Source organism: Fukomys damarensis, unplaced genomic scaffold (assembly GCF_012274545.1).
Source record: "Fukomys damarensis isolate Sample0158 unplaced genomic scaffold, DMR_v1.0_HiC HiC_scaffold_5, whole genome shotgun sequence".
Taxonomy (NCBI): domain Eukaryota; kingdom Metazoa; phylum Chordata; class Mammalia; order Rodentia; family Bathyergidae; genus Fukomys; species Fukomys damarensis.
The window spans coordinates 15,452,933-15,474,829 of record NW_022900917.1 but is presented as its reverse complement, the minus strand read 5'-3'; the positions used below and the strand labels follow the sequence as shown (position 1 = coordinate 15,474,829).

The 21,897-nt window shown below is 36.0% G+C and overlaps 1 protein-coding gene across 1 annotated transcript in view; it reads right to left on the bottom strand.

Moving 5' to 3' along the window:
* Positions 1–5,471: 5,471 nt before the first annotated feature.
* Positions 5,472–21,897, bottom strand: part of Rnf19a (ring finger protein 19A, RBR E3 ubiquitin protein ligase) — a 27,429-nt gene continuing 11,003 nt past the window's right edge. The window contains exons 3-9 of the mRNA XM_010619547.3: positions 19,223–19,367; positions 18,254–18,416; positions 15,059–15,173; positions 14,235–14,396; positions 9,968–10,181; positions 8,555–8,698; positions 5,472–7,725 (exon numbers count right to left, since the gene is read on the bottom strand). Coding sequence (XP_010617849.1) covers positions 7,038–7,725; positions 8,555–8,698; positions 9,968–10,181; positions 14,235–14,396; positions 15,059–15,173; positions 18,254–18,416; positions 19,223–19,367 — 1,631 coding nt within the window. The 3' untranslated portion in view covers positions 5,472–7,037. The remainder of the gene's footprint in view (positions 7,726–8,554; positions 8,699–9,967; positions 10,182–14,234; positions 14,397–15,058; positions 15,174–18,253; positions 18,417–19,222; positions 19,368–21,897) is intronic.

Below are 21,897 nucleotides of genomic sequence, written 5' to 3'. Positions count from 1 at the left end.
ACGGCTAATAAGTACAAGAAGATATGCTCAATATCAGTGTCCATTAGAGAAATATAAAAACAACACAGATTCCATCTTATTCCAGAAAGAAGAGCTATGACCAAGAAATCAATAAATGCTGGTGAGGCTGGGGAGGGGGGGGGACTTTGACATTGTTGGTGGGAATGTAAATTAGTACAACCACTATGGAGATCAGTATGGAGATTCCTCAAAAAATGAAAACTAGGAATTTCATTTGACTCAGCTATTCCCCTTCTAGGTTATCTTTCTAAAAATGTTCAAGACATCATATTAGACTGATACATGCATTCCCATTTTTATAGCAACACAATTCATAATAGCTACATCTTGGAAGTAGCCTGTACAGTGGACCCTTGAGTTACAACTGGCCTTACATACAGACAACTTGGATTATAACTAGAATTTTAGTTTTAACTTATAACCAGTCTTGAGTTACCACCAGAATGCCAGTGGCTTGTGTGGCTGTAAACAAAGACTTGCAATGCCAGAAAAGTATAAATAAGCATATGTAAGCATCAGTCTGAGCCCAGATGTGCTTGTATTTGTGGATGTGATTTCAGTCAGTGCTTTATATAATTGTGACAATTACTATTATCAAGATGGCCTCCAAAAAGCTAGAAAAGAAGCTAAGGAAGGACAGGAAGATAAAGCAATCACAATAAAAAAGGAAATTGTGGGGAAATATGAGTGGCATTTGTGTGACTGATCTCACTAATATGTACAGCATGTTGAAATCTACCATCCTGACATCCTTACAAAAATTTATATAAAGCTACTATTGGCAAAAGTGTCACTCACATTAGTAAGTCATCATCAACAGTGTTAGATGAGATAGAAAGGCTATTAGTGTGGATAAATGAAAGGCAGACAGAAGGTTGTTGCCTGTCTATAATTTATTTAAAAATCTAGGGCTATAAATGCAGATCTTATAAAGGATAATTGATCAGTGAGTGATAATGGTGAAACATTTTGTGCCAGTGAAGTGTGGTTTCACAATTTTAAAGCAAGAACTTGGGTTCATAGTGTGTAACTAGGCATTGTGAAGCTGCCAGTGCTGATAAAAGGGCTGATGACAATTACATAAAACCACTTGAAAATGATGACACAGAAATGGCTTTTGTTTTCCAGTTTTCAACTGTAATAAAACTGGCCTTTCCTGGAAGAAAATGCCCCAAAGAACATATATTATGCAGGAAGAGAAGAAAATGCAAGGCCACAAGTCTATGTAGGACAGGCTAACCTTATTGCTGTGTCAATGGGAGTGGTGACCTCAAGATAGAGCCTTGCCTGGTTTATCACTCTGAGACTCCTAGAGTGTTCAGGAAACAGTCATGAAGAATAGGCTAGGGTTCATGTGGAGCTCTAACACAAAAGCCTGGGTAACAAGGGTATTATTCTTGAATGGATCAGGGAGGCTTTCTGTCCTACTGTTAAGAAATATCTAGGACAAAGGTTTGCCAGTCAAGGCTCTCCTCATCATGGATAATCTCATCTCCTGCTCACCCATGAGATTTGGAAGAATTGACTGAAGAATTCCTATAGCTCTGTTGAGTTTTGTCCACCTAACAACTGCTCCATACCAACCCATGGAAGGTTATAGCTAACTTTAAGAAGCGATACACCAAGGACCTGTTCCTGAAGAGCTTCCAGAGGGTCTCAGATACAGATTTAACCTTTAAGAGAGTTCTGGAGGGATCATTACAACATCCTTTCCTGGTGGGGTTGAGAAATCCTGGGCCAATCTTGTTCTAAAGACACTTGAGGTCCTCCTGGAAGAAAGTGTGGCCAAAAATCATACAGGAGAGAGACTGGAGGCTCTGTAGAGGACCCTGAGCCTTCAAGTGACCTTGTGGTTGATGCCACTGACACTATAGCAGAGTCCATAGGCTTGCAGGTAGGCAATAGTGATATTGAGATGGAGGAACACTCAGAGGAATTATCTACAGAGGAACTTCGGCAACTTCTGGTTGAGCAAGAGAATGGCAGTTGAGGAGCTTTCTGAAGAGGAGGGGTAGTATCAGCAATCACTTTGTTCTCAAACAAAGAAAATCCTGAAAAAATAGTTACAAACATTTGTAGAGACCCAACCAGAGAAAAAGCCAATTATTGCATTCACTTGCTTAATGACAATGTCATGTCATCTTACAGACACGTTAAAGAAAAGCCAGAAACAAACTTAGACCAATTTCTCGTTCTGAAAACGCTGAGACCTAGTGAGGCAGATGCAGGTCCCAGTGGGCTAGCCTCTTCCAAGGAGAGAAAGAACACCAGAGAGCCAGACTCTTGATGTTCTTATGGAAGAGGATTCTCCTTCCAAACAATAACCATCTTCCATTTTATCCTCCCTCGTTGAAGACAAACGTGTCAACTTGAATGGTGAGTACAGTATGAAATTGTTGCTGGTAAACTAGACACATTTTATAAGTATTTGGTGAACACACTAGGAAAATTATTGGCGTTTCTGGTAAATTGTGCACATTATACGATCTTTTTTATTAAGAAAAGGTTAGTTAAGGGGTGCTTTGGGAGATTCAGAATGTATTATGGGTATTTCCATTATTTCTTATGGGAAAGTCTTGACTTACAACCAATTTGAGTAATAACTAGCCTTTGTGAATGGAGTTCGTAATGTCCATCAACAGATGGATAAAATGTGGTATTTACACACAATTGAGTATTATTCTGCCATAAACTTGGTTGTAGGAAAATGGATGTACCTCAAGACCATGTTAAATGAAATAAATCAGACATACAGCTTAAATATCACATGGTTTTTCTTAGATGAAAAACCCAAATTATAAATAAAGAATAAAATAAAAGATAATAGAAAGTAGGGAGACAGATTTTTCTCAAAAGAAATCAAGATGGAAGGAAATGGGATAAAAAAGAGAAATTAAGATGTTAGGTGCCTGTATCAACTACACACAAGGAATGTAAACATTATATACTTCAAACAAATACTAATAAAAAATGAATACAGGGCTGGGGATTTAGCTCAGTGGTTCCACTGCCACCTGCCTCGCAAGCACAAGGTCTTGAGGTTCCATCCCTGGTACCAAACAAAAAAAAATTTTAACACCCGCTACTTGCAAGTAAATTAGTGGATGCCAGAGACTGAGAGGAGATGAAAATGGGAAGGCTGCTAATGACTAAAGAGTTTCTTTTTGGGGTGATAAAACTTAACGGATTTAGGGCTGGGGATTTAGCTCAGTGGTTCTGCCTCCTGCCTCGCAAGATCCTGAGTTCGATCCCCAGTCCCCACCCCCAAACCCACAAAAAACAAAAACAAACTTAAAAGACTTAAAAAAAAAAGATATTAAAAGTTCTTTAGAGACTTAATGGAATCCCAGTCAAAATTGATAGAACCTGACAAGGTTATTCTAAAAGGTGTATAGAAATGTATAGGAAAACTTACCTATTAGATATTAAATACACTGTCTACATTGTGCGTTAATTCACTCTGAAGTTATGTATCTGAAACGCTTACCCACCACGTATGTCTGTGTGGTCTCTTCCTTTACATCTTCGTGAAAATGTCCTCTCGGCACTTTTTTTTTGCTCTATGTAAGTCAAACAGAACTGCTTCCCCATAACCTCCGTGCTCTCCCCTCTCCCCACCTCATTGTTCACAGCAGCCCTCATCTGACATTAAGCGATGTATGTAGTGTATGTACATTGGTACCTCGGCTCACAAACACTTTTATTTGAATTCAATAAACAAGCATTTGGCAAAACTTTTTGTTTTCAAACTCTGCATAAGCTGACAGTCATGACTATGGCCATCTTTCCCACACAAACACAAATGTGGCCATCTTTTTCAAAATTATAGAACAAATTTTGTGAACCGAAGTACCACTGTATATGTTTTTATTTTTGTCTCTCCCCAACTATAAGTGCAAAAGCCAGAATGTTTATTTGATGCCGTGTTGTATCTTCAGGATCTCCTTTGTTACTTTGCTGGATGAACAAATAGGTAGAAATCAGAAAAATTTTTACTAGCATATGAAACATACATAGTGATTCAATTTGAACAGTTTGTAAACTCATTATTCATCTATTAAACAATGGCTACACAAATAATATAACTCAAAGTTTAGCACTTAAAATCAACCAATCTGTAAACACTTTTAATAATAACTTACACTTAAATGAGAGAAACAAGTGAAAGAACCCCATTAAGAAAACCATACAAAAATGTAATCCTGAGAATATTGCTATTTCTGAAAGACGAAAAAAAAAAATCTATGGAACAAAGTTGTTATTCTTCCCATGCCATGTAGGAATTATTAGCTCTGATGGCTTTCAATACACACTTGGTGATCCAAGTCTCTATTTTCACTAGACATTATGCTATGGAAAGTATTTGGCAATAAACCCCATTTTTCAGCATAAGTATGTTGGACTATATAAACAACGTAACAGGCTAACAGAGTCAGTGGTCTGAAGCTGGGAATGTGTACATTTGAGAGAATCTAATTAAACTGATGCAGTAAGATATAACATCAGAATCTTGTTGAATCTTGTGTTTTCTTTCACTACTTTGTGATTTTTTCCCTCAAGGCCTTAAAGACAGCAAAGTAGACAGGGTTTAAAAAAGATGTCAAGGGAGTTAAGGCTTGTCTTGACTATCCAGAGGTATTACTCTCTTGCTCTAAATAGATTTACCAGATTTAAAGTCCCAAATTAATCTGAGTTTGAAAAATCCAGAGGTGATGAAACTCTTGAAGCCAGCTGATCATTTTTAAGGTGAGAATGAGGTGATACTGGCTGGGGCCCGAACATTAGGAGGGCTGGGGACAAAAAGTGAGCGCAATGGCTTCCCATATGACACCACTTTTGCTGTATTTCTCCAAAGATCATTTCACTTTCCAATTCATCTTTAGCTTTTTAAAGAAATGTCAAGAAGATAGTCAACATATTCACACAGATAATTTTCACTCAGTATTAGCTATGTACCAGGAAAACAAAACAAAAAACCATTTATGTGCTTCACAGAAGCTACAAGAATAGATTAATTACTATTTGCTTGAATTTAAATGACCTCAGTTTCACAATCTAATTTTGTTGGTTCATTCTTAGTCTTTTAAGATCTTTTTAGTTTTCTAAGATGGGGATTTATAATTCGGATCTATTTTAACAATTTAATGATAGATTTATTCACTCAAGTTAAATTCAACCAACGGACTTTTACAAATTAAATTATGCTGATGCATGAAACATTTTCCTTCAGGAGGAAAGCAAGCATTAGACATGAAGAAAGGATAGTTTCTAACGTTTTTGAAAAGTTTAGTGTTTCCATTTGGGCTGAGACCAGAGGGCAGAATCATCTCAGTAAGAATATTACCACATAGCCAATGAATATTCTTGGTTTTTATTTATTTAGTTAATTTTGGGGGGGTACTGGGGATCCAACTTGGGCCCTTGCGCTTGCAAGGCAGGTGGTGAAACCTGAGCCAAATCCCTGGCCCTGAATATTCTTGTTTTTATAAAAATATTTATGCACACACAAAAAGGCAGCAATACATTAGTATTTACATTTATTTCATGTATGTAGTTGAACACTCATTACTGAAAAAAACTGGAATGCAAACAAATATACAAATACCGTAACAAGCATTATCAAATAAAAGAGCTGGCACTAGTGTTATAAACATATTAATGGGCCCGGTGAGGAAAAGTGATGGAAGATTTGCAGCCCATGACATGCTTCTTTTTCTCAAAAGGAAATGCTCAGTAGCACCATAATGGTAATACTTAAAGGAACACATAAGTGGAACATTTTAACTGTTATCATTGAGGTTAAACTGATTTAATTAACAGTGAATTATATGGGAAGTTAACAGTAAAGGCAGTATTTTGGCCAACTTCTGCTTCTGCTAGCTGAACATCTTCATACACAAAGCAAAAGGATACAAAGCCAACCATACACGGACCTTGTGTACTTGGTACAGTCTCTGCACCATGCTTTGATTTCATGGTTGGAAAAGATACAAATGTGTTAAAAACTGAGGTTATGTGAAGTTTTTCACTAAAGCCTGAGTGTGTCTTTGGTAGGCTAATACTTTTTCAGCACTGTTATTAATCACATTCACGTTTATCTACGACCTGTATTTTTCTATATAATCCAAGGTGACTAAAGAGGACATTATGGATAATAATAGAGCAAAATGTTCATATGACTAGATCCTTAAAACCCAGTCTATCCCAAAGGCACCAAAAAGCAGTAGGGTACAAACTTCCCCTTAGTAAAAGCTGACTTGTTTTGGTAACACTTAAAACCGAATGGGATATTATTTTGCAGTTTTATATACCTTATTTGTTGTTGTCAATACACTTAATTATCTACCTTTACACTTTTCTTCTAAAATTGCATCAATAATATTCAAGATATATAGAGTACCAGGTATTTTTATTTCAAAGTTGTGCAAAAACTGCCACAATCCTGCTCAATGTGTCTAAGTATCCAATGGTTGCAAAAGGGCTGCATTAAGCATTATGTATTCACATTGCATATGAAGAAAAAGAAATTTTAGTCCAGTTATGAATAGAAATGTTACAGAGAATATCATATACTGAGAGTAACTTGACATTCTTCTAAATGTCCCTTAGTGGTTTCAATAAAATGTCACTAACCACTTTTCCCTAAGCCTCAAGTTTTCTTTATAAGAATGCTGTAGAACTGCATTAGTATTTTATATTGATTATAAATTAAGCCAAATTTCTATCTAAATACACAGGTATGTGCATCAAGCAATGTTTTGTGAGAAGCACACAAAACATGCTTTGCTCTTAAGATTTATTACTCTTACAATAATGCACTTTTAAAGCCTTCATTTCATAGTTTGGTAATTACGATTCACATGAAACACAATGCTCTGCTGAACACAGAAAATATATCTGCATTATGATTATGATAATGGCGTTTGCTGGTAACACAAAATCTTACAGTCACACACAGTTCAACCAGCTCCATCCAAGGTTGTTCAGCGGTAATTATTTTTGCAGCACTTATGGGCCTAAATCTCAGTCTGAATTGCAACTTTTAATTCCATTGTCTGATGTGAGTGGTTATTATTTGTTTCTTTCAGTGCATCACCAAAATACAAATCAACATTAGGTTTTAGTCCACTGTTACCATGTTCTTCAGCAATATGACTTGGTTGTGGAACTTCTGAACATGAAGCAGTTTTGGTAAGCAGAGAAATGCTACACTGATGTGGGGAATTTTCCAGACGGTCATTTTCTACCTCAGGAAGAATGTTAACAGTAGCAAAGCGGGCATGATAATCACTGGAACCATGACTGCAAGAAGTTTTCATGCTTTCTAGGTCAGAGCAACTAAATTCAGAAAAATGACTAGAGTGAGAATCTGCTACAGATGGCATACTGTCACTGAGGGATGGAGCCTCAAATTCACTTGAGTTCGTGCTTTGTTGTTCTAATAACTGTGCATCCATGTCCTCTCTGGTCTCATTTATCTTCATGTTACCTTTTTTCCTCAATTTACCACATTTTGATTTTTTTCCTGCTGTTGCTTCTTTGGACCACTTGGTGGCGCTGGCTTTACCTTCGGGCAAGCCACTGGATGAACAAGCATGGCTCCGAGTGGCACTGCCATCGTCCACACTACTGCTCCCACTGTTGTGCCTGAACTTGGATGGCTTTGATTCAATATCTACTTGCACTTCCAAACTGCTGCCTTCTCTGGAAGAGAAGAGTAACAAATATAAACAATGTCTGCAATGTCTGGCTTTTTATTTTTATTCAGATGATAGTAAACAGAGGTTTTTGCAGCACTGGATCACTTACATACTAAGCAAATGCTTTATTACTGAGCTTCATCTCCAGTTTTGTTTTTTTCTGAGATAGGGTCTTGCCTCAGTCTAACATAAAATTTGAGATCCTCCTGCCTCAACCTCCTTACTAGCTGGGACCACAGGTGTTCATCAGCATGTCCACCCAGCGGGGAAGGAGTTTTGTATGAAAAACTCAAAAGTATATAAAAAACTTGTCAGAACATATTAATGCAGGATGAATTCTACTAAAATAAAAGTACTGTACTTGAAATGAGGACTGTTTTCATAATGTTTTTTCTTAATAGTAGTAGATACTACTTTCTTTATAGATATATATGCTATGCTATGAAAGGTATTTTGCTACTCCTTATTTTTTAAAGTACAGCCATACTGAGATATAAACACAGCATTTACCTCCTTAAAGCACACAATCTTGTGGTTTCTAGTTTCTTGAGAGTTGTGCAACTATCATTATCACCTAACTTCAGAACATTTTTACTATCCCCCAAGGAATCCCTGTACTCATTAGAAATCAATTTCCATTCTTCCTTTCCCCCAGCTTGCAACCATGAATCTTCCTCTGTGGATTTGCCTACTACTCTGTACATTTCACCATTTTCCTAGAGAATTTAACAGTTTATCATCATTATTCACTGGTAATTTCACCCAATGAGAGGAATAATTCCTTTAAAATTAACTCTGAAATATTTTTTACTTTGTAACATAATTTTCCTTACTTGTCCATTGGGATATAGGAATTCAGAATGGATCCTGCCATTGCTTTGGTGCTGGCATTATCACTAACTGTTCCCAGGCTGACTGTGCCAGACTCTCCACTTAGACTGTACCGTTCTTTTTGCACATCTGCTTGTACTTCCAACCTTAAAGAGAAGGGCATCAGGTAAAAATCAAAATTATACATAATTCAGCACTACCACAATATGCAATTTTAAGTAATTCACTTAAGAACCTTGGCAATAAGAAGCTTTTAAAAACCAATTTTTTTTCAGTTTCCTCTCACTTGATTATTCAAATTCTACTCCAGCACACCAGACAGTACCAGCTATCAAATGGAATGGGAAAAATTAGCTGTTTGCCAAATGAGGTAGTAAGACAACACCACAAAAAGGACACAATGATTTTAACTTAAATAAGTACCATTATTTTTACTCAGGATGTGGTATTTTATCATGCTTCAGTGCAAAGCACAAAGTCAGAATACATTATGAGCCATTAAAACATGACAGGTCAGTAGATCAAAAAATCCTATAATAGAGATGGTTCTATGAGTAACTTCTGACTTTTTATTTATGTATTTTTGCAGTGCTTGGGATCAAACCCAGGGACTTGTATATGCTAGGCACGTACTCTACAAATGAGTTATAGCCTCAGCCCACATCTGACTTTTTTCATTTTTGGTACTGGAGATCAAACTCAGGACCTTACGCTTGAGAGGCAGGCGGCGGAACCACTGAGCTAAATCCCCGGCTGACTTATTTTTAAGTAAGAGATAATGTATACTACTAAAACTTACAGTTTCTGTTTAAATGCAAACTATCGATTTATCAATACACTCTTCTCTCCATTAAAAAACAAGGCTAACAAACAAGTAAGGAATAGTGAACAAAGAAGGAAACAAGGGAAAATAAAGGCATGCTAATTTTTCCTACTGACCTACATGATTGTTGCTACAATTTGGTGAGAAATGACTATTGATACTTTAGGATCCAGGCTAACTAGTCTGGCCCCAGTTTGTACATTCCTTGATGTCCTGACTGCACTTTTTCCCGGGCTTGTTGAAGTTTCATCTCCTAATATCCAGTTAGCTGATACCCTCAGAAAGAAGGTCTAGGATAAGAATACCTACTACTGAAGCAGTTATAGCATTGCTTGATTTATGATATAAAATCTGACACATGCAAGGAAAAACCGGAAGTATGCTATTTGATTTAGTTTTTACCACATAATGGGTATACTGTGACAGAAAATTCAAACAGCAAAAATCTCTTTATTGTACACTAATAAATTTCATTTTAACATTGTATTAGAATAATCATCACGCTTTGTGTTCAAAATTCTCATCTGATTAACATCATACACGTAACAGAATGTAGAAACCAGGCAAGCACACGCACTCTGCTATTTCTTACCTGTTAAAACAGTTTACCATGGCACTTCCTGACAGGCTCCCGGTTATGCTCGCTCCAGCAAGGGCCATGGTGCTGGCTGTCTCACTCAGGTTGTCCCGAATGGCTCCTATTCGATCCATGTGGCTTCCACTTGCACTCAAACTGCCAGTCAGACCACCAACACTTCCCTCCCCTATGCTAGGGTTGTGTCTTGCTTCTGCTACTGATGTTGTGTCTAAATGTAACCAATTAAAAGAAATTAAAGAAAAATTATTATTAATTTTCCCCTTCTTGAATTCTTCCATACTTTTAGATGCGCTATTTTTAAAAGTATAAAAACCACACAAAATGACAGAAAAAAAATGTGTGGAGTCAAGGACGTATAACTATGGTAAAAGAGTAAAGAGATATACCTCAGAAAGTACATTGGATAAGGGATTGAGAGTCACTATTTCTTTTAATTTAGAAGATTTAGAAATTCTATAATGAACTCATTATTGAAAAACATCAGGTGAGGGCTGGGGATTTAGCTCAGTGGTTCTGGTGCCTGCCTTATAAGCACAAGGGCCCAAGTTTGATCCCCAGTACCAAAAAAAAAAAAAAATCAGATGATTTTGTAAGAAAACTACATGACAATTTTCAATAATGGTGTCATTTGAAGATGATCTTATCCTCTAGAAGAATGGGCCAAAATTGATTTCTAGATAACAGCTCACAGTTCCAATGGCCTCCTAGCCATTATCAGGTCTGATAACCTACAATCTCAACAGTACTTTTCACATGCTTTGTACGGAAGGAGACACTTATTCATACCACCGAGTTCTTATTAAGAGACCCAATCATATGGCGATAGAGGCTATAAAAAAAAAAGAGTAGAAGGTGTAGGAGACATCCCTGACCAGTATTAGCAGGCTATGAGTGGCGCGTTGTGCTTCTTGCCTTACGTACTGTTTTTTTCTCAGGAGTCAGACTGAAGCTCTACATGACTCAAATGGGCCTGTTAGATGGTGGACGGGCAAGGACAGCCCCTCCCTCAGTGCCTGCCATGGAAACGTAGGCCCTAGTCTGTGAAGTGGAAGGACTCTGCTGAGGAGCTACGTGCAGCAGAGGTCAGCGTGGCCCCAGTTAAAATCCTTTTCCCTGAATTACGGCTTCCTGCTGATCCAATGGGTCGTGTGCTAATGGTACCTGGTCCCAGTACCCGTTTGTTCTATCCAAGCAAAATAATCAGCGCTTACTCCCTGACAGCCCTGCCTGGTGCCACTGTGCCAGGTGCGTGGCAGTATTTCATGAGAGGGCCTCAGAGCACACCCTACTCCCTATTCCTTCCCATGACTGTGTTCAATAAATACTGAACGTGCCTGGCGGGTGGGTGGGTGTCTCTGTCTTTGCTGCTCAGCAGTACTGATCAGGACCCAAGACTCAGCTTCTCCACTCTAAGTGTCATTTCTGTCTGTTCTTGAATTTGTCTTGTGCTGTGATGGCTCAAAGGCCAGAACCCAAGGCAGTGGTCCTGGTAACATCCCCTTCCCCATCCCCTACAAGGAGGAGCCATAAGAAGTGTATGGGTATACATGCTGGTGCACTATTTCATATAATGTGATCAGGAAAAGCCTTTTTTGTTTTAAATTTTTTTTTAATTGAGGTTATTGGTACAATCTAGGTATACAATACAGTTACATTCATCATTGGGTTTCTGTACCTTTACATAATAGATCTTGATTCTCATTTTTCCCCTTGTCCCTGCCCTCCCTTCACCCCCTCCACCCTCCCCATTTACAAACACTTTATTTCCATTTTTTCAGTTTCTCATATTTTTTTCCTCTCCCTTATTACCTTTCCCCCACCCTTCCCACTTTCCTTACACCTTTAGCCCTTTACCTCCTATTTCACATTATTAATTGTCTCATTAGGATCCTGTGTACTATTATAGCTTTTCACACCAAAGAAACTATTCGGTATTTCAGTTAAAGAAATTTCTGTATGAACATTAAAAACAGAGAATCCTAAAAATAACACTAAAAAGGAAAGTAAAAGAGAAAAGGCAATGATGTAAATTAAAATAATCCTTAATTCTGGAGATGAAAATGGTCCCTGAACATATTTAAATTGCTTCTTGCTCTTATAGTCTTATCTTATTCTTTTTTTCATTATTTAGAGAATACTTTATTAGTTTCTGTAATCAAACCCACATAGATATGACCTTACATATTTAATACAGTGCGTTACCCCTGTACACATGGAAAAAAAAAAAGTAAAAATAAATTTACATTTCTAGACCAATATGGCTATTTCTGTACAATGCAAATTCAACACAGTAAATTGGGGACTTTTACCTATTCAACACAGTAAATTGGGATGACTTTTTCCAAAGTTGGCAGCACCGTTAAAGTTTCTCAAAATTCAATTCAATTTATATATATATATACATATATATATGTATATATATATTTATATTTATATAAAAAGACTAATAATAGTATGTTATGCATCGATAGCAGCAACAGCTAGGAAAAGCCTTTTTGATAAGGTAAAACTTGTAGAGACTCAAAGAAGTAAAGGAGTGAGCCATGAAATTATCTGGAGAAGAGTATTCAGGAAGAAGGAAACGCAGGTTGAAAAAGCTGGAGCAGAAACATGCTTGGCATCCTTCAAAATCAAGAAGGGGTGTTATGATGGAGGAAGGTGATAAGTGGAATTTAGAGACATGGTTAGGGTATATCATCTGGGGCTTTATGGGCCATAATAAGGATTTTGGATTTTCCAATTCAATTCTAAGTCACTGGGAAATACTGAGCATAAGAAACACATGCTAATTTGTGTTTCTGAGGCATAATCATGGCTACATTTTGAGACAGTGGAAGCTGAGAAGCTGAGAGATCAATTAAGAGACTAATACAATAATGGAAAAAAGAGAATAGTAGCTTGGACTAATACAATAGCAGAGGAGAGAGTAAGAAATGGTTGGATTATGGCTAAATAATGAAAGATGGAGCATAATTTGATGATCAAATGTAGAATGTGTAAGAGGTAAGGGGAGTCACTGTAAATGAACAGTTTCAACTCATGACAGAAGAAGTTACTGAGGTAGGGATGATGAAGGAAGAACAGGTTTTAGAGTAAAGAACTTGGTTACAACAAATTAAGCTTGAAATTGTTGATATCCAAAGGCAGACTAAAGGGGAGAGTTAGATACACAAATCTGAAGTTTAGGGGAAAGTTCCAGCCTAGATATAAGCTTACAGAGGTTAGTCTATGTATTTTTTAATAGATGAGATTATGTATGGAGTAAGTGTGGATAAGTGAAGTCTGAGATAAGCCTTGGGAAAAATCAAACACTTAGGTGTTTAGGAGAGGAAGACAAATCATTAAATAAGATAAAAAAGAAATAGCTAGGAGATGTGATTAGAACTGATTTCCCAGAAGACAAGTGAAAGCAGGACAAAGACATGTTCTACCACATCAGGTGTACTATTTATTATGTTAATATGAGGACAAGAACTGATCACTGTATTTGGTAGCATGGAAGCCACTGGGACTCTGTTTTAGAGTAATGGTCGAGGGAAATTCTGCAGCAGTAGGGACAAAATTCTGATCAGAGCTGAGGTAAAGAGAATGAGAAGTAATAAAATGACATTATGTTTTACACATTTGTCTGGTAATTTTTTCCTAAGAAAAATTTATATAACAAAAATTGCTGCAATAACATGCACTTGAAAATAACTTATTAACTTATACCCTGCTGGCAATCTACAAAGGTCTTTTTTGTAATCATTGCCATGGTTATTGTTCTAATTTGTATTTCTTTGACCAAAACTAGTTTGAAGGTATTTTTTGACTTTTTGGCAATCTATATTTCTTCTTTTAACTGTGTTTCTCTTCATATCTTTTTCTTACTGATTTAAAATGTATTAGGCAGGATATAAGAAAAAAGTTCAGGATTTTTAAGACATTACATTCCCATTAAAAGTTAGATGATAATTCCATCCTCTTTTCATCCAGGTACCTCCCCTGAACAATTAATTTCACTGATGCAGGCCAGGGATATAGCTCAGCAGTGCTGTGCCTGCCTGGCAAGCACAAGGTCCTGAGTTGGATCCCTGGTACTGGGGCAGGGGAGAGAGGAGGAAGGAAAGAAAAAAAAAAATCACTGATGTTCTTCTGGATGAACTCTATCAGGTATCGTAAAAGGAATACAAATGAAAATTCTAACTTGCATGTATATCTATGGCTTCCCCTACTAAAACTATTAATACGCGCAATTTCTACCTCTGTTTAAAGAACTTACCTACAGCTGTGTTAGTTCCACCAACATTTATATCATTTTCATCATCAAATTCAATCCTTACTCCTTTTCCATTGCCTGCTGAGACTCCACAACCTCCACTTCGGCACAGAGAAACTGGAACAACGCCATAGACATAAGCTAACATAATAGGAACACCAATGCCTAAAGAGGAATTAAATGAGCCATAATAAACAAAAACACAGATTCATAAGAACACAAACTTTAGAAAACTCTTAAAAGAAGGTACACAGGAGAAAAACTGATAGAGTTCTGACAATTTGGCTGGAACACTTGCCAAAAATCGATTTACCCAGCTCTTAAAGGACACAATCAAATTCCAGGCTCCTAGCCTTTCAGGTGACTCAAGGGACAGAAGGGGGCAGGGAGAGCAAGGGGAGTGGGTGAGGGGGAGAGAGGGAGAGAGAGAAAGACATAGAGACAGAAACAGACAGATGGGAGGAAGAGAAGGGAGGGAGGGAAGAATTTTTTTTTTTTCAGTACAGGCTTCTGAATTGTATGAATTAGTGGCTCTTGGCCACTGAAAATTTATCAGGTACCCTAACTAAGTCTCTAGAGTCTATAATACTTTTTTTCGGGGAGGTATTAGGGATCCAATTCAGGACCTTGTGCTTGTGAGGCAGGCATGGTGCCACAGAGCTAAACCCCTGGCCCTATAATACTTTTAACTAATACAGTTACTGAATGAGACTTTTTATATGATTTTAAATAAGATTTAAAATATATCCCTCTTATTCCAACAATACAATATAAGAAACCCTTCCACAAAAATTTGAGGTAATTAGTGTTTTAAAGCATTTTCTTACCCACAGTCACTGCAGCTACTACGGGAGATACGATTACTGACAATGTTACACCACCTGCTATGGCCAGATTCCGTTTGTGCTTTGAAACATCCTTGCCTTCATATCGATTGTGAATCTTGAATTAAAAATAAAAATGGGGGCAGGGTATTAAAGAGAAAATATACTATATATTTCATTTAAAGACCTATATGTGCTAGAAATTTAAAGCGATTTCTCACATAATTTCTCATTTGAATGTCCTAATTCAAAGAAACCTATTATTGTTCTGAAAAGTCTTACAAATAATTTCTTAATAATACGTTTTTCATAAAAAGACAATGACAGTAGATAGTACTTTGTGTTAACTTTTAAAACATTCTTGAGTAAAGAGCGGGTTTATAATTTTATTGAAGACTAGTATAATGAAAAAAATTAAGAATGTTATTTGCATAATTATGGGTTGGATGCTTAATAGGATACTGTTAAGAAATTTAGCATTTCACAAGAGTCTTTGTAAATAAGATTTACCTAAAGGGCAAAAATCAGCCCCTAGGGGAGGTTTCCACAATCTTTTTAAAAACTGACTTTAAAAGTAATACTACTAAACATATTACCAAATAGAACTTTTTCTAAGATCTGTTTTTGAAAAAGAAGAGAAACATGAATGGATGACTCAAAGGGCTGAGCTCACATCTGTAGTTCAGAGTAAGAGGTACAGAGAGCAAAAGGAGAGTAAGTATTAGTTACCCAAGGACAGGTCACATCCTTGTAAGGTACTGAGGTTAATAAACAGAGTTTAATATTACCATGTGAGCTATTATATAAACTATGGGAAACAGCTCAGCATCTTTTTCTCAGGGATTTTATGAGCTACAGCTTATTAGTAAAGTATATTTCCCTGTTTGTTTCACGACACATTCAAAATAGCCTCAAAAGTGTGCAGGCAGTCTTTAACATAAAATACTTGATCTACAAGCAATATTAAAGGCAAAGAAAAATAAAATGACCTTTGACTATGTGGTTATGCAGAGGCTGTAAAACACAATGAGCGTGGGCTGGGGACTTAGCTCAGTCGTGCCATGCCTGTCTTGCAAGCGCAAGGTCCTGAGTTCAAACCCAGGGACCAGAAAAAAAAAAACAACAAAAAACCAATGAGTGTTGTGGGAGATGAAACAGTCAAAAGGCCAGAATGGGGAAATGCAAAAAGCACGTATGAGACAAGGAACATTTCTAATTCCTTAGTCAGAATCCTATTTCCCAATACTGACTGTATGATCCCAGGAAATGGGACTCTGACTTCCCCATAGGCTTCATGTAGAGACCACAAATCTTTACAAAGTCCTTTTTACCTTCTCTCAGTACTGTAGGTAATTCTTAATTCTCCTTACTCCCACTCTGCAATGCTGCACAGTAATTCAAATTATCTACAAACCAAGAGAATAGACTTGCAAAGGCAGACAGACAAGAGAATAGAGTTCTCCAGAACATTTTGTACCCTTAAGCACTAATGTTCACTTAGTGATTGTGTCATCCCATTATTTCTGGTTGAACTTAATTGTTTCTGTTTGCTCTTTTTGCCACATTTTCTATTTTTTATTGCAAACAAAAGCTTAATTTTTGGGTACTCCATTGGTTTTAATGGACTGGTAGCATCTCTAAACATCATAAAACATTGTTCCACTGGAAAATTAATTCATCAGCTTACAGTCTTTTGGGCACATGTTTGAAAAAAGATATTTTGTAACTGCACCTAAGACTGCAACGATGCAATAAATAATCTCTCCTCTACAAATTCTTTGCAGGTATGTGCAGTTTAACAGTCTTTGTTTCCTTTCTAAGTGAATAAATAGTTTTAATTTCAAAAAAATCTTGCTTTGAATAAAATCAAAAAGTATCAGCTTTTACATGTATTGGATTTTAAAGTTTAGGTTTACAAACATAAAACCTTTGAAATAAGCACTGGGTTTATAAGCATCTAAGTTAGCCATCAGTTCTTAAATTGATGGTTTGGTTTTAGTTTGCTTTTGTAGTGCTGGGGATCTAACCTAGGACCTTCTGCATGCTAGGCAAATGCTCTACCACTGACCTATATCCCAATTCCTAAAACTAACTTAGAACATTAGTATATGTTAGTATGTTTCTGATTATAAAATCTATGTTGAATATAAAAAATTTGGCTGTTATATGAAAAAGGATCTACCTTATCCTGAGTTTGGTACCAGAAATCAGAAATGGAATTAAAGAAAATAATTTTACGAGAAACAGAGTTTAACTCAACATAATAATTTTCTAACACTAGCCATTTGACAATAGAATGGGCTGCCTCATGAGTTGGTGGTTTCTCTATCACTGGACTGTCCAAACAGCTAAACTGAAAATTATCAGAGATCTTACAGAAGTAATTCATTCATCTCAGTTCAAATTCCAGTTCTACTTTTCTGTGTAACTGAGGATAAATTACATAAACTTTTCTAACCCTCAGCATTCTACCACAGAGATTAATATACCTAGTTTTCTACAAAGTTAAAAATTAGTACATAAAACATCTGTCACATAGTATGGGCTTACAACTGTTAGGTCCCTTTTTAAAAATTACTATCCTTTATTCTACTTAGGTACAAAGTTTAGATTAGATATCTTCCAAAGGTGCTTCTCAATTCTGAGATGCTATTAAGCAGCAGCAGACTTCTTAGCACTTCATAAATTACTCCATTAACATGTCAAAAAGAATAATTTGCTTATCAAATGAAGCATAATTCAACAATCAATAGTTACAAATAAGTGTTGGTGTTTGGATTTACACACGTTGTCACAATCTGCAAAACAGTGAAATTACTAAGGAAAACTCTGAACAGATGTGGAAAGAATGAAAGGACTGGTTATTCTCTGCTTGAGGGCATGTGTTACTTAGGTATCAATTTTTATTTAAAAATCTCATAGATCTGACTTTCCTAGGAGAAAAATGTCAGGTATATCAGGTTTTATAATGCAAATGTACTCAAGTTTTCAGATTCAGTTAGTTTTAAAGCAAGAGGGCTTTTTAGGTGGCCTGTCAAGCACTGGAGGTGAATCATCTGATGAAAACAGTAATCTTTTTATAATGAAAAAACTAAACAGTAACTCTGTCTAAAAACAAACAAAAACAAAACAAAACAAAACAAAAATTAATATTAAAGGGATACACCTAAAGACTTAACACAAATGTGTGAATTTTACCTTCCGGCCCACATACACAGGAATGCCAATAATCATTGCAGGGATAGCAATGCCAGCTATTAAGGCGATTCCCACAGGAGCACCAACAAGGGTTCCCAGCTGCCACAAGATTTTCTTCTTTCGGCTCCAGGGTTTCTTCCCCCAAAAGGTACACCCAGATGGACTAATGGAAAAATCAGAATGTAAAATAATTACTGCAAAACATCACAACAAATTAGTACAACACACTGAAGCACAGCTTAGAATAGGAAACTTCTCACACTTAGCTTTTCCCCCTTTCTTTGAATTCTTAGTTTATATTAAAGCCAAAAAATTAAGGTAAGATTTGCTATAAGTTACCTTAACAAGACACTGATACCCAGGATTCAAAATTTACCCTTAGCCTTCAATAATCTTCAAAACTTTAAGTTAATTTTTGAAGACTACATTAACATACAACATGCTTGTTTTATCTGTTTTAGACATAAAATCATCTGATTATACAAGAAAATTAAGTGGAAATAGTCATGATCTACTATAATTACACAGGACACTAAATACTAGCATTTTACTTCAACTACAAAACAAAAAAAGGAAACCTCCACCTCCTATATTTGACTTAATTTTTATTAATTCCAAATGGCAGCATAAGCTGGGCATGGTGGCTCACATCTCTTGTCCCAGCACGTGGGAGGCTGAGACAAGATGGTCACTTCAGCTCAGGAGTTCCTGACCAGACTGGGGAACAAGTGAGACTGTCATCTCAAAACAAAACAAAACAAAACAACAACAACAACAACGCAACCACAAATGACTACTATTAATAATTTGGTACCATTTAAATCTATTTAAGTACAACAAAATTCATCTCTATAAGTATTTTATAAATCCCATGTTTAAAAATGCTTAGGCTACTTTTTTTCAAAAAGTTATTTTGTCTTACAATATAAAATTATACTTACATATAATTAACTCCCTATATAAGCTTACCTCAGATAATGTAAGTCAGAAATTTCTTTCATGCACAACCAACAAAATTCACAACCACAGACAGCACATGTCATATGATTGCAACTTCCATCATTCATCTTTATTATATAAGCAGCACATCGAGGACATGGCTTTATATCATCAGCTAGTGGGAACACAGAAACACCTGTTAAGTATATAAAACTAGTCTAAAAATTTCTATTATAGTCATCAACTGTAGCAAAAACAAAATCTTATCATGTATAGTTCATTAACCCTATGACTTTAGCCTGCTGCAAACATTTTTCAAACATAGTAGCAAAACAGAATAAAGAGAAATGAGAACCAAGAACAGCCCTACACAAATTTTTAACTAAAGTTTGTCCTGTCCAGACCCCACAATTATCTTCTGAGCAGCACTTTCTGTTCTAGAACTTTCCTTATTCCACTTAAATGTAGATATTCTGTATGCTATTCCTTTTGTGAATGAACACTAAAAGGGAGCAACAACTTGTTACAGTGGTATCTTAGTTCAGGAACTCTTTCCATGATTCTGGTTGCAAACCAAATTAGAGGAGAAAAATCAACACTGAACCTAACTACTGAATCTGATTCGGTTCTCGACTGTCTTTGCCCTTTTTATTGTTTATCCAAAATGCTGTTAGTATATGTTCCTTGTATAGTAATATGGTTACAATGCACAATGGTGCTAATTCAAAATTAAGTGGTACATAACTTTAGGAATCAATGACAACTGGGGTAGCTGCACATGACTGTAATCCCAGCAATCTGAGAGGCTGAGGCAGGAAGATCGCAAGTGTGATCCCAGCCTGGGAAACCGAGTGAGACCCTGTTTCAAAATAAAAACAAACAAAAAAATGGAGATGGTGGTGTGTTGGTGATGTAGCTCAGAGTGAAGGCCATAGGCACAATCTCCAGGATTGGGGGGGGGATCAATGAGAGACTCATTAAGAGCTATATGACATTATACAACTATTTTGAACTTTGGCACCTACTTAAATAGCAACTTGTGATATTTTGCTGTTACTATTAGCCAGTTATACTTTCTAATTATAAATGCAGTGTATATAGCTTAAAAAGATATTTACAATGCTAACCAGTGAATTTAAGTATTGTTCCAATCTCTTACATCATAAGCATTAAGGTATATTCTATTTTCTTTTCCACAAATCTTATGGCCAAATTTTATCTGTACTTTATCAGTGAATTAAGTTTCCTTAGTGCCTCTTCTATGGTAATGCTAGACTTTAAGAATTAGTCAATGATCACAATTACTCCTTTAACAAGTCAACCAATTTTAAGCAAAATGATTCTTATGTAGCCACATAGAACAAATAATTATTGAAATAAAAAATAAAAATATCTGTAGGTCAAGACTGAAAACAAGAACATAAAGCCTGCATTAAAACATTTAAAACACTGAGGCATGAAAAGAAAGCCATCATTTATACCTGATACAACATTTAGTATATCAAATAAAAGAAATGCTAATCCCATCTGCTTAAGTAGTATGTTGATAAGCTCCCTGATACTAAAGTATATTCAATAGTAGATATCTCTATTAGAGGTGGGAATGAAGAGACTCCAAACTTGGCTCTGATCCATTCAATCTCTGGAAAATATTCAAAGGTATCAGAGATAACCTCCCCGTCACTCTTACAGTTCTTCAACAACAGCTTTTTAATAGCTAAGGTTAGAGAAGTCACACTACAAGCATGTATCTTTGATATGTATCTGTTTATATGCACCCATGTTTCATTGTGTATTTGTCTATGAAAGGTTGCTTTCTGTGCTTTGAGACAGGGTTTCCCTATGTAGTTTATAGGCTGGCCTGGAACTCATTACATAGCTCACACTGGTCTCTAACTCACAGCTATCCTCTGATCTCAGCCTGATAAGTGCTGGGATTACAAGGTTTGGCCACCACACTCAGTCTAAAAGGATGTTTTGTTTGCTTTTATCTCTTTCCTCAAATAAATAAATTAGAATTTACTGTACACATTATACATTTCTCTCAAAAGTTCCATACTGCAAAAGTCCTAAATGAAACTGTGTAAAAGATTACTGATTAGTCAATTGACCTTCCATTTCCCAACCATTAATTATGCCAGTTTCATATTGAAAAGTTTTCCATTATTTCTTAAAGTGTTTGGCAAGATTTCTTTTTGACTACTATATTTATGTTTACTGTTAAAATACAGGCCATTGTCACATTAAGAAGAAACAATACTTTATAAAAACACTATGTTCTGAAAAAATTTTTTTTCAGTTACTGCTGACTCTTTAGGGGACAGTTCAGGTATATTCAGTCTTTCTCTGAATTGCTTCTGAACCCATACTTAATACTAGTATTTTTGAGTTCCACACTAAATATTCAGAAGAGGAAAGAGAAAGCAAACAAGAATGAAAATCTATGTACATTATATAAAATATTAAATGTTGAGTTTTTACATATTAAAGTTTAAATAAGACCTTTTCTCTAGCAGCAAAAGGTATACACCAGTGTCAATACACTACTGGTAGGAATGCATATTACTTCTTTATAAATTGCTGCATTTCCAAGTTTTTTCTGTCATAATTACACAGAATTATTTTTCTAAAAATGACTGGAGTTCCAATAAAAATCTTGTCATATATAAAATAAAATATCAATTTTTTTTTTTTTTTTTTTTTTT